Source organism: Denticeps clupeoides, unplaced genomic scaffold (genome assembly GCF_900700375.1).
Source record: "Denticeps clupeoides unplaced genomic scaffold, fDenClu1.1, whole genome shotgun sequence".
NCBI lineage: Eukaryota > Metazoa > Chordata > Actinopteri > Clupeiformes > Denticipitidae > Denticeps > Denticeps clupeoides.
The window spans coordinates 32,660-47,156 of record NW_021629791.1 but is presented as its reverse complement, the minus strand read 5'-3'; the positions used below and the strand labels follow the sequence as shown (position 1 = coordinate 47,156).

Here is a 14,497-nt window from a genome sequence, read left to right as displayed (position 1 = left end):
CATAAATGATGCAAAATGCTCTGAACAACTAAAAGCCATGAATTCATACAAACACACACACTCTTTTAAAAGTAATATATATATATATGTGTGTGTGTGTGTGTGTGTGTGTGTGTGTGTGCTTTCGGCCACATCAAAACGACTCAAGCAGCTTTATTCATAAAGAAAACGTTCTGAAGCCAAACGAGAACAAAAGAGAAGCTTTTTACTGGAATTCAAAGCACGTTTGTAAAACTGGCCAATTAAAAAAAGGCTCTTATGGGGAGAGGCTCGGATGAAAGCTCAGGCGGAGGCTTCAGAGCAGCATCGGCCAGAGCAATGGCTGACAAACAGGTACTACATGATGTCAGAATACCTCGGAAATATCCAAAAAATGCCTCCAAATATTCGCTTGTTGGACTGCGTGGGCCATGAATATTAAATGTTAAATCGCCAACACGTTGAATGTTCTGGGCCGGCGTGGTCACATGAGCCAGGACCTGCTGGGCGTGGCCATGTCTGTGTGTGTGTGTGTGTGTGACTGTGAGCAGGTTTGGGGTGAGCGTGCCTGGATGATGAAGTCATTAGCGTATTAACCCGGCCGGACGCGGACGCCGTGCCGCAGTGTGTGTACGTGTGGCGCGTGACAATGGCGGCCTTTAACGCATTCGTGTACCTACGCACCTCCATTTCGGATCATTCTGCCCAGCAAAACCACAGCAGACGGGTTCTCGCTCTCTCTCTTTCACACACACACACACACACACACACACACACACACACACACACACAAACAAACCAAAAAATCAATGGAACTGTGTGAATGTTTCATAGTGGAGGCCTGCCAATCGATACGCAGCTCTGGACCCCCTCAAACATACACTTCAGCCGGAGCAAAGGCCGAGCGTCTATGTGGAGGGGGTGTGCGGCAGAAGAACACTGAATATTCACAGGCGAATTTTTACCGTAACCGTCTCCGCCCTGTACGAAGACGAGCCGAAGAAACGGGCCGAAAGCTGAAGGAAAGCTGAGAGTAGCAGGGGCAACAGAAGAACAATTATTCCTACAGTGTGTGTGTGTGTGTGTGTGTGTGTGTGTGCGTGTTCAGACAAGGACATTAGCTTCTGAATGCTAAGGGTAATTTAGTCTTTTGACGTAAAAAAAAAAAAAAATGAATTCCCCCCCAGATTCCCAAAGTCAGCAACTTCTGCCAAGGCCCCGTCCTCCCCGGGGACCCGCGAGGCAGTAAAAAGGACCTCGCATGAGTGCTTAACGGGGCCCCGGGAAAAAAAACGAGAACTGACGAGCGTTTATCGGACTCCTCTGCAATTCGCCGAGATAATCTGGGCGGGGCGGCGCGGTACCCATCACTCACGCGTCATTGGACGGACAGCGGCCTCCTGCGGGACGCTGGCGGGGGGATCGCTGACAGACGAGTGTCTTACCTGCGGCTGTATGCATCCTTCAGCGTCACTTGACCCCCCCGAGAGGTTATGATGCCGGTGCAAACACACACACACACACACACACACACACACACAAGCACCCCTTATTTCGAAAGGATACATCCGCACTCCGCCGGAGCGGGAGCCGATGGCCAGGAGCTTCTGCACGGGATCGAAGGCCAGAGCCGTGGGCTGGCACGGAAAACCGTGGCGCACCGTCTGGAACGAGAGAACAGAGAACAATGAACAACGCCACACCGAACTTGTCGATTCCGTTTCGGCCCGTTCGGCGGCGTCCGGAACTCAGGCTGAACGCAAATAAAAGGGATCCTGGTGGCGCGGAGCTGCTCAACCATCTGTGGTGCTGAACAGAATGCCGGGAGCGGCCCACTGCCATGGTGCTGAAAGCGAGCGTGGGGGAGGAACTGTCCACTCGCGGTGGTGCTGAACTGAACTGATCATCATAGTAAGAAGCAGAGCTCCAGTTTTACTCTCAAAGAGTCCATTCTACTCATGTTACTGTCAAATGTGTACAAGTACTTAACACTGAGGTTTACTTACACTGTTAGAGTAATATGATTACACCTTACAGAATTATGTTTTACTCCGAATTTTTATATCATTTTTGTTTCTCTGTAGTGTTATTTTTTACATAATATGATGATATACTAGTAAATGCCTGTGACCAAATCTGTATTATGTAGCATGCCACTACTTGACCGTATCATTAGAACGATGGTAATTTGCTGTCCTCACCTGACATCGGTGAAACTATGATAAACCTCCAGTGATTCGATCTAGGAATAATGGGTCAGACGCATTTTTATTTGAACCTCACAGCCGCTAACAAGACGCGAGTGGCCCAGATGACATTCACTTAAACTCGCACTCCCTCCATCAATACACCCCATTTCCTGCTTAACCGTGGGCGAATGGTACAAATCCACCTGCTGTGGTGCCGAACCCTGCAGATGCACAACGAAAGCTTTCTGGAGGAGCTGTCCAGGTACCGCGGTGCTGAAAATGAGCGCGAGGTCGGAGCTGTCCACTAGTGCTGAACCTGATACTGTTAGATCCTGTTCTTCCAGTGCTGAACAACGTTTATTCCGGTTTAAGGAAGCCAAATGTAAGACTTTTAAAGGTCGCTGTCATCAAATGACCATTCATCGGGGTAGTCATCTACATTTCTCCAAGGGCCTATAGAAGAGTTTTTCATGGAAGACACTTTGAGGGCATATGCTTAAGTAATATATTATTCTACTGGAGCCTATACAGCCTATACAGTAGAAGTTGAGGAGCATCTATGGAAATGATGTCGTCAATACCATTCACCAACCACAATGTTTGGCACAGACAGGAAGTCATGTCGCCGGTTTTCCAGAATAAAAAAATTTCCCCTCATGACGACATAATAGCATCTCTGAACGACCAAAGAACTCTTTACACCTATAGTCATTTCTAGCCACTGCAGGACCATAGTCGGGCTGGGGGAACTCGTATTAATGTTAAATAATCTCACAAAGTCAAATTTTCATGTCAGGGGACCTTTTATTTCAAGCTCTGCGCTCCGTTCCGCCGACTCCGGTCCGGAACACGGCAGGGATGGTTAAGAGTCTGGAGAGAGACTGGGCAGCCGGTTTCATTTTATGCAGTTGGTAAACTTTGAGAGACAAAATATATTATTGCTTCAGTCCAAATTTCACTGTGTGCATCGTGTGCTGTGCTGCTGTGTATCACATGTGACAATCACTTCACTTTATCATGTACTATAAATTGCATAATTTTGCGTTTATGTAATCGCGATTGTGCTGCGCTTGTGATTACTGACAGGTCGAAAACTTATTTTATTTCATTTACAAAAAACTATAAATTATTTCAGTCACCAGTAAATAAATATATTGGGTCTGTAGTATTTTTAAGACATTTAACTCTGGATTGAAGGGTTACTGGTCATTTCTAATAAAATTTAATTCAATTTCAATTTTCTAATTTAAAGTCTTTTTAAGGATCCGTGGAAAAATGCTGCAACATTCAACGTCGTTTTTAGTCGGCACAGCATAACTTGCAGTAGTGCAATACACAGTTCTACTGCTCCGTTTTTTGGTAGATTATAGTGTAATATGATGATGATAACGCATCTGAGCTGCTCCTATTTATTTATCCCCGAGGAAACTCGTATTTCAGAGATACCGAGGCTCACAGTGACCAGCTGGACAAGGCGGTGCTTTCACACTACTCGACAATTTTTACCATTTTACAGTTACTGCACATAACTCGGACGTGCAACCTCTCCTGCATCCTTAATCTGTCCGTTTTCAAGGTCCAGCTGTTCCTAAGCAACGTCATTCAGCTGCGGATGGGCATAAGGACTTGTCCCAGCCAATCAGAGCATCCGCTATCCACTGCAAAGTGAAAAAGAGACGCAGACGTCCCACAGGTCCGGGCGTAAAACTGAGCGATTTGACAAACTGGCGGGAGAAACGCACACACACGGCATCATACTATGGATTTTTCATTCATTGTCTTGTTTTACGGCTGCCGTTAAAGGAGTCTTCACTTCACAAGCCTGGGCTTTCTGCCGCCTCCATCTTCTCATCCTGCTTTGTCACCCTCACATCCTTTTGATTTACTTGCAGCGCGTTCCTTTGTTTCAGAACTGCAGCCATCCCCTGTGAGACTCTGTTGCTCACTTCAGCTTTTCTGTGATTTTCACACACACACACACACACATTTAGAGCATAGATCTGGAGCATTCATTCTTACATTCTAACGGTATGCCTAGTTTCATATGGGCGAGCGTGCACGCCATGCACACACACACACACACACACACACACACAGCAATGCACTTCTCCAGGTTTTACAACGCTGGCATCTGTTGTTGTGCCAACACGTTCCTGAGGAGCTAATCTCACGTTCCCTTCGCCTCGCGCCCTCCGTGCATTCCGCAGCGCTTCCTTCCTGCAGCTTCCCGGCGAGAGAACAGGACACTCCGTCACCGGGCCTGCGCGGCGTCTGAAATGGAGGAGCGTCACATCACAATCCCCGGCTGCCTACAAAGCTTCTCCTTCCCTGCGGCGGCCTGGATTTCACCTCCACTACTTGATGGCTGACCAGCGTTCAGACATATTTGAACCTCATTACAACACCAGTAATACTAAACAGAATAAACCCACTGTCACGATCCGGTCCGGCAGGGGTGACTCCGGGTCCGGAGTTCGGACCGGAGTTTCATGTTAGTCTTGTGTAATGTTCCCTGATGCATAATTATATAATTGTATAAAGCTATCCTGTTCATGTCGGTTCGCCGTCAGGTCATTGCGTGTCTCGTCTACTATGCATTAAACCCCTGTCCTGTGACGTCGAGCGTATGCGTCCCCCTTCCTCGCCATGTCCAGACCAACGTGACACCCACATATAATCTATATGTATATATGCATATACATGATCTTCATCTGTCTATACATAATATGATATACATTTACATATATATCATAATTGGACACATCATATCATTGGGTACCATCCACAAATATCAACAATGGAGGCCACAGAAAAAGACTGGAACTTTACTAATCTGCAAATAAATATATACCAATGCAAACCACATTAATATGAAATTTCATTTGCTGCGTTTTTACAAGACATCACAGACTCACAAACGGAAATTATTTCAAAAATCAGCAACCAAAATGACACAAACCGAAACACAATTAGCTGAAGCCCTATATATATATATATATATTCTTAATAATGAAAAATCCTAAAAATAGTAGAAGACTGAGTAGTTGCATTTGGGGGAGGGGCCAGTTACATCAGAGGCTTACCAGATCAATGCGCGGTGCTGATTGCACTTTTCATTTACAGGACAGTGTAGACAAGACAAATCCACTTCCCCAGCGTTCGTTTTATTATCTGCAGTGAACTGTCAATTACTCCTAATTAGGAGTCAAAAATCCTCTCCGCTAGCGGCGGCACCGACGTCCCAATTTAGCACAGACACAGCTGCGGTTTTATCAGAGCCGCTGGGCGATTTATTCATTACTCCAAAAAACAAGGGCAATTTTTAAAACAAAAAGGTTACCCGCCAGGTCATACATACACACACATACACACACACACACACACAGACAAAGCGTACAGCAGCATCCCATCCAAAGCGGTGAACCAGCATGAGAGAGCGGTCAGGCCGGCCCAAGGCACCTACTACTGACTCAGCCATCCATGAATCCCCACGTGTCCCCACCTTCCACCCAGACCCGGGTTAGGAGCTGCTGGTGTTGGGCGCCATGTTCCCGTCTTTACTCCTCATTAAGTGGCGGTCTGGGGACGTCTCAGGCCCAGCTCCTGATGAACGGCATCTCAAAATAGAAGAGGGGCTTCAGCAGCACCATCAGTCTTTATTCGAGAGGAACGAGGAAGTGAGAGGGAGGGAAACAAAATGAAGCCCCTGCACCACCGCCGAAGACAGATGAAGCTCCGTAAGCTTAACACCGGCAAAGTAGACTACAGAAGCAACACACACACACACACAAACACACACACAAACACACACACGCTGGCGGGTGCGGGAGGTCTCATATCCAGTGAATCATTCAGCTGCTCCCTACAGGGCAGGGGGCCGTCATGATGAACTTAATGAGCAGCATAGCCACGTGCGTACGTGCGCACGCACACACATACACACACACACATACTCACACACACACACACACACACACACACACGTGACATGTGCACCCCATACTCTCTAACTCTTACACACACACAAAGATGGAAAAAAGAAGCCCTTCAGGTTTTTTCTGAGCATGGCCTGTGTGTGTGTGTGTGTGTGTGTGTGTGTGTGTGTGTGTGTGTGTGTGTGTGTGTGTGTGTGTGTGTGTGTGTGTGTGTGTGTGCGTGTGCTAAACTTATTGGGATTGAATCAGGGATGCTCCGATCCGGTGTTCCCCATTCTGGCACCGATACCTGGAGTTTGTACACCGGCTCATCCTGAACACACACGTCCCAACATGTAACACACACGTCCCAACATGTAACACAAATCCCAACATGTAACACAAATCCCAACATGTAACACACATCCCAGCATGTAACACACACGTCCCAACATGTAACACACATCCCAACATATAACACAAATCCCAACATGTAACACACACGTCCCAACATGTAACACACACATCCCAACATGTAACACACATCCCAACATATAACACACGTCCCAACATGTAACAAACACGTCCCAACATGTAACACACACATCCCAACATGTAACACACACATCTCAACATGTAACACACACGTCCCAACATGAAACACGCACCGATACCGTACACCGGCTCATCCTGGGTACCAGTATTTAATGAATTTAACCAAGTGTCTCATTGTGGGGAAGAGGCGGGGATACATGAAATCTAAATGTATAATTACTGTTTTCTGTATTTGAAAAACAATATGACAATTACACAAACTCACATAAACGCTTATTAAATGCACAATATTATACGCAATATTAACATAACTAATATTTGTACGTGTCCAAAATTAACAGGACTTACAAGAAAAAGTGAAACAAATGTCACAAATTTAAAGAAACCATGTAACGTCTAAAAATCCTATCACAAACTAGAGCAAACGAACATGATAAATCGGAATGTAAACTGATTATATAAACAAAAAACGTTCAATCAAGAATCAGTTAATTTTCAGTGTAAAATGGATCAGAAAACATTGACGTAAGACTCTGATCAGAGAGCGCGAGGATGACCTGTTGCTCTGACTATTCCTCTCAAATAAATTATATGGTTGAATTAAATTGATATAATAAATTTATAATAACTGGCATAATCAACCAATCTTCTATCTTGGTTTGAACGTCCGCCTCAATGCTTTGTTTCTATTTGTCAGGCTTCAATGCATCACATTAACCTACAATAAACTGTACCCACACCCTTCCAAACATAAACACTTGTCTCAGCATGTAACACACACGTCCCAACATGTAACACACATCCCAACATGTAACACATACGTCCCAACATGTAACACACACATCCCAACATGAAACACACACGTCCCAACATGTAACACACATCCCAACATGTAACACACACGTCCCAACATGTAACACACACGTCCTAACATGTAACACACACATCCTAACATGTAACACAAATCCCAACATGTAACACAGACGTCCCAACATGTATCACACATCCCAACATGTAACACACACGTCCCAACATGTAACACAAATCCCAACATGTAACACATGTCTCAACATGTAACACACACCTCCCAACATGTAACACACACGTCCCAACATGTAACAAACACGTCCCAGCATGTAACACACACATCCCAACATGTAACACATACGTCCCAACATGTAACACACACATCCCAACATGAAACACACACGTCCCAACATGTAACACACATCCCAACATGTAACACACACGTCCCAACATGTAACACACACGTCCTAACATGTAACACACACATCCTAACATGTAACACAAATCCCAACATGTAACACAGACGTCCCAACATGTATCACACATCCCAACATGTAACACACACGTCCCAACATGTAACACAAATCCCAACATGTAACACATGTCTCAACATGTAACACACACCTCCCAACATGTAACACACACGTCCCAACATGTAACAAACACGTCCCAGCATGTAACACACACATCCCAACATGTAACACACACATCTCAACATGTAACACACACATCCCAACATGTAACACACGTCCCAACATGAAACACACATCTCAACATGTAACACACACATCCCAACATGTAACACACACATCTCAACATGTAACACACACATCCCAACATGTAACACACATCTCAATATGTAACACATACTAGTCCCACATGTAACACATGTCCCAACATGAAACACACATTTCAACATGTAACACACACATACCAACATGTAACACACGTCCCAACATGAAACACACATCTCAACATGTAACACACACATTCCAACATGTCCCAACATGTAACACACATCACATTCGTCCCAACATGTAACAAAAATCTCAACATGTAACACATACGGGTAACACGTCCCAACATGTAATGGGCTCGGGTATTGAAAAAGCTGTACTTGTTTCGTGCCAAATTCTGTCAGACTTGTGAGCTCTTGTGAGCCATGTTCACTCTGCAACCGGTTATAAAAGGCTGCAAACCTTTTATAACCAAGTTAACTGAAAAGATGGGTTTGTTTGGAAAAGATTGGTTTGTTAGATTGACGCAATGCTGCGACACCTGATAGAATGATCTGAACATTTTTTAATGCTATTTTATGCACATATCGAATAGGTGCATCACTAGACTCAATGTTTTCACAGGAGTAAAGAATTAAAGATTTACCAGATGCAGGGTTTTATAAAACACAGTGTCTATTCTTACAGGGTCCCTGCAACGTGTGTATGTGTGTGTGTGTGTGTGTGTGGAGGTAAATGATTCATCATCATCTGGCAACGCTGGGCGTATGCATACCTCACTGTCAGCCAACCATGCAGCAGCGCTGGTGCAGGACGCCTAGACCGCGCCCTTAAAAAAAGCTTTTAAATCCAGCGCTATCTTGCATTAAATATGCTACCACCCCCCCGAACACACACACAAAATAGCACGCATACTCACACACTCTTTGACCCACACACACACTCCATCTCATGCATATTTCAAATAAAAAAAATCTACTTTTCTTCCCGTTCCAACCCTTTTACTGCAATATCTCAACAACCACACACACACACACACAGCGAGTGTGTGAGCTGAACTGAATTAAATATCAGAGTATGAAGGAGGATGGACGGCCGCAGCTGAAAAGCTCCAGCAGGATGGGGAGACGCTGATGTTCCGGCGGAGACAATGGCAGCGCCGCTTCAGACCCGCAGCCTAAAAATAGACCAGAGACTCACTCGTGTGCATCTCGCTTTAGCTGCGCGACAGAGCGCCTCTCTCTCCCACCAGACACATGCAAACACACTCACACACACACACACACACTCACGCACAACTCACCTCTCCCCTTCCCTCCCACCTACTCGCTGTTTTGCACATTACATCATTTTCCTGAAGGAAAAATTGCGGTGGCACTCAGAGTACCGTTCTCAGCATTCAGATGCATTCGTCCTTTCATCTCTCTCTCTCTCTCTCTCTCTCCCTCTCACACACACACACACACGGTGTGTGTTTATTTCATGTCCCTTCGTAAAACAGCAAAGAGCTCCATGTCCGGGCACCTATTCACTCTTTTATGCTGTGTGGGCAATAAAAGCGAGTCAAATGTCAAGCTCCTCCCTCCCTGGCGCTGCTGCCCTTTCCTCCGAAGAAGTGTTAAACGCGAGCGACTGTCGCGACCCTGACCCGAGCGGTGAAAGTTTACGAAGGGGGGGGCGGGGCCTTCAGAGCCCTCACGCCCTCTGCCTCCTCCTTCTGGAGGGTTCGAGCCCACTCCTGTCAATGCGTGGCGGCCCATGTCATTAAGCATGACACAATAATCCAATCGAGATGTCAGAGTCGTCTGGCACGTCGATCATTCAGAGTGAGATCACAAACTGCATGGCAGATCTGATTATTGGTACTGGCGATATGAAAACACACCGGATATCAATACTGCTCTGGCTCTTCACTCTGAGTGAGCGAGAGTCCCTGCTCCACTCGGTGACCTTTCGTGTCCCTGAGTAGGTTAGTCTGTGAGACACATAAAAGGGAATACATTTGGACGTAACAGCTGGATAGAAACACACACACACACACAGATAAAATGCATGTACCAGAGTAAGGACCCCATGAATAATCCATCACGAGTGAGGAAGAGAGACCCAAACGGGCAAAGAGCATGTTTGAGCACATCCATGCCTTTAACTCTGGTTCTGAGTGGAAGTGGGCGTGCGCTTTACGGTAGAATCCAGGTCATGGGTGACCTGCTCTGATAATTTACGGGCATTCTGCGTATTTTCCCATGGTTCCTTGCGTGCCTCTTTTAATCTTCCGTCGGTGTGTGTTTATGGCCGTCCGGACAGAAGGGGTGAGAAAAAACGAGGGGGAATAAAACGGATGACTGCGGGCCTGCTGAAAGCGATGAGGGACGATGCTGACTGGGTCAATAAACGCCTCATCACACACGCCGGCCAATCGCTCGGCGCCGTCACGATAAACACCCGGCCTGTCCAATCACGGCGCACAGGCATTCGCCGCAAATCTGCCAGCAGTGCAAACGCGGAAATGCGTTTCAGTTTTATTCATGTACGACAAGCATTTATACAGATAAGTGTAATTGGGCACGGATGCTCTCACAAGGTAAAAAAGAAGGAAATGTACTTGTGTGTTTGTAGGCCCTGTGTCTTTATATGAGCATAAATGAGGACATTCTGAAGGTCTCCACAAGGACATACGTGTAAATCTAAAAAAATATAAAACTGCATCCATTATGTAAGTAAAAGTAAGTAAGTAAGTAAGTACCACGTAAAAGTGGGGACATTGATAATCCTAGATTATCAGTTTCTAGATGTGTGTGTCCATATATGGTGCTTTTGTTAAAAAACACAATATGCTTATACAGTCTCAAATCTCAACTAAATGGTACAAAACGAATCCTTATTTGTGGAATGTAGCTTACATGTGTAAGTGTGTGTGTGTGTGTGTGTGTGTCCTCACTCTGACCCCGGACAGGCTCGAACGTATCTGTGCGAGTACGAAGTTGCGATCTGTACCACTTCCCTCCCAGCTGGGACAAGAGCCATGGGACCAAGCTCAACAGTAACCAATCAGCTGTCTACAAGCAATGAGCAGAGCCAATCAGATGCCACCAACATGAGCTTTCGTGCACACCTTCTGGAGAAGTGAGGCTGCAGGCCAGAGCAGCACTACCTGCCACTGGAGAGATATGAGAGCTGGACAGAGGGGGACAGACACACACACACACACACACACACACACACACACACACAGATTCCGCGAGTCACACAGCGACCTACAACAGTCGATCCCGTAGCAGCAGGGGTGGGAAAGAACTTACATTTCACATTTACTGAGTAGTTACAGGGACGGTCCCCATGGAGACACGATGGTAGGAAATGGGATTTTGGGGTCTTCTGGTTCAGAGGTGAGTGTGTTACCCACTAGAATACTCCCACTTACACAGAGCAGTGCTGAACCACTGGTGCACGTGTGTGTGTGTGTGTGTGTGTTTGTATTTGTGTATTTGTCCCTCATACGTCCCATGGACATGTTTCACTGAAAGCTTCAGATGACTCACTGGACTTGGCAAACAGGGTGTGTTGCGTCACCCTTCCTCCCGCCCACATCTACACACAGCATCGGCATGGTCACCTCTGAACCTACGAACCCCCCACACACGCTGTCCTACGTGACGACCGCGAGTGGCGCTTCCACGGCGCCGCCACGCTCGCAGGCATAATGGGATTCTGGAGGACTGAGTCCAGACCCCGTCTCTCCAACAGAACCGGACAGAACCTCCGCCAGCATCCTCTGCCAGGGCCCGGCGTCCGTGACACTCCGGGGACTTCAGGCCCCGCTCCAGGGCCTGCTGTTTGAGAGACGTTCAACTTGTCTGTGTTTAGAGTTGCCATTCTTTTTCCGCCAGAACTTTTGGAGAAAAGGATTCCCGGCGAACGTTTTGTGCGTCTCGCGGTAGTTTGCAGGCGGCCCCCCTTTACATTTTATTACATTTACGGCATTTACCAGACGTCCTTATCCAGAGCGAGTTACAGTCAGTAGTTACGGGGACAGTCCCCCCCTGGAGACGCTCAGGATTAAGTGTCCTGCTCAGGGACACAACTGTAGTATGTGGGGTTTGAACCTGGGTCTTCTGGTTCATAGGCGAGTGTGTTACCCGCTAGGTAATGTTACTAGCCGACTGGTTGATGTTATTAATTCATTTTTGCTGCAGATTGATGATTACAGTCATCCTTTTACGGCTGTTCCTTTTACGCAGCCAGGCACGCCACTGTCCCGGTGAGACACTACCGTACTGTCGCGCGCGCGCACGCACGCACCGGACACGCCTAGTGTAGGCGGACCTGCACGGGGACAGTCGGGAGACGCGAGAACTGCGTCAAAAGGCGCGCAGCGGCGAGAAACTCCGGCCTTCCACTCCGGCCCGGACCGAGTCGAGCCGAGTCGAGCCGAGCGCGGCCGAACCCCAACCGCTGCAGTCGGCTTTCCCCCGGACGCGGCCCGGAGAGTGTCGCAGCGCCGGGGAGGGCAGCAGGGGTCCCCCGGGTCCCCACAACTCCCTCTTATTAAAAAAAGTTGCGTTTAAAGCCCCCTGTTAAAAAAAAACGCGCCGTCATGACGTATTCTGGTCCGGGCCACCGAGAACTTTCGGGCGCCTCACCTTGCAGATCTGGAAGCTCTCCGACGTCAGGGTCTCCGCGACGTCGATCTCGCGCGGGCTCGGACCCGCGGTCGGGGTCCCGGCGGCGCTGGCGCAAGACGACGAGCCGCCGACGCCGGCCGGGGACGACGTGGTCAGTCCGTCCAGCACCTTCCGGAACTTCTTCATGTCGGCGACGTGTCGGGGTTCGGGGGGGTGGGTCGCTGTCGCTGTGTCGCTGTCGTCTGGCTCTCACCTGCGCGCGCGCCTCATCCTCCGCGTTGGGGTCGCGCGCGTCGGGCCGGACGGAAAGTCGCCAACTTCATGGCGCCGCGGACGCCGGACCGGAACCGCGTCCGAACTTCGGCGCGTCCTGCCGCAGAGGGCCGCAGTGTCGGGGTCCCGCTGCGGGAGGGACGCTTCTCAGAACGAGATCGCGGTGAGATCGCGGATCCTCTTTGTCGTCGCGCCGCGATCGAACCCGCGTCGCCGACACGCGAAGATCCTCCCTGTCCGGACCAGCCGAACGGAACCGAGCGGACCGGGTCGCTCTCCTCCTCCTCCTGCCGCTGTCCGCGGTGCTGAACGAGGGAGGGGCGGATGCATGCCCCGCCCACCCGCCCCGTCGGCGCTGATTGGACGACGCGCCTCTGCGCCGACGAAACGCACGGAGCGCGGGTCGAAGCCACCGAGGAGCGTGAGGGAGCTGGTGGTCAGCGTCGCCGCGCAGGCTGGCCACAAACTCCACATCCGGGGACCGTGCACGTCTCTAAACTGTACGAGCGGGCTCCCGTCCGCGCCGATTGGTCGACCTGCCGCCCGCTGATTGGCCAGCCCCGCTGGAACAGCCGCGCACGTGTCGCCAATATTGATGTGAAAACGGGGGTCCAGCCTGTGACCCCACTCCTCACCGCCCGAACCCCGGTTCGTTAATGACGGAATGTGGCTCCGCGGCTCCGGACGGGCCCGGGTGTGAATTCGCGGGGCGGGGCTTCGCTCCACCTTTCGAACCGGCCCGCTGTTCGGCGCACGGACGGGAATTGCATAAGCGCTTACATCATCGGCCCGCCTCCCTTTCAGCCTGTTTACTGTGTGTGTGTGTGTGTGTGTGTGTGAGTGTGTGTGTGTGTGTATAAGAGAAAAAACAGAGACTGAATAAGAGCAGGAGCGAGCGTGACGTGGAGAGAATCCTGAGACCGCGGCGCCCTGTCACTTTCTAAAATTCTATTTAAAAAAAAGTCCCTGTTCTATTTATTTCAAGCCTCGTGAATTTCGTCTCGTTATCCAGTAATCCAGTTCATTTCAGGGGCAGCGGTGGCCTAGCGGTTAAGGAAGCGGCCCCTGTAAGCAGAAGGTTCGAATCCCGATCCGCCAAGGTTCCACTGAGGTCCCCTTGATGAAGGTCCCCACGCACTGCTCCCCGGGCGCCTGTCATGGCTGCCCTCTGCTCACTCAGGGTGGCGGTTAAATACAGAGGACAGATTTCACTGTGTGCACCGTGTGCTGTGCTGCAGTGTATCACAAGTGACAATCACTTCACTTTCACTTATATAAGTAACTTGTAAATGATAAAATATTGTGGCAGATGTTGCCAGGGTGGAGTAGGTGCTGTCCAGGGAGGACCCGTCCATGCCTGGTCCCGGTCCTGGGACGGCGGTGGAGCTGTGCACGTTACATCCAAACCTCCGTTAACA

At 48.8% G+C, this 14,497-nt stretch overlaps 1 protein-coding gene across 1 annotated transcript in view; it reads right to left on the bottom strand.

The window, feature by feature from the left end:
* The window catches only part of LOC114774314 (syntaxin-binding protein 5-like), a 62,104-nt gene extending 48,555 nt beyond the window's left edge, over positions 1–13,549 (bottom strand). The window contains exons 1-2 of the mRNA XM_028966239.1: positions 12,825–13,549; positions 1,546–1,643 (exon numbers count right to left, since the gene is read on the bottom strand). Coding sequence (XP_028822072.1) covers positions 1,546–1,643; positions 12,825–12,992 — 266 coding nt within the window. The 5' untranslated portion in view covers positions 12,993–13,549. The remainder of the gene's footprint in view (positions 1–1,545; positions 1,644–12,824) is intronic.
* Positions 13,550–14,497: the final 948 nt, after the last annotated feature.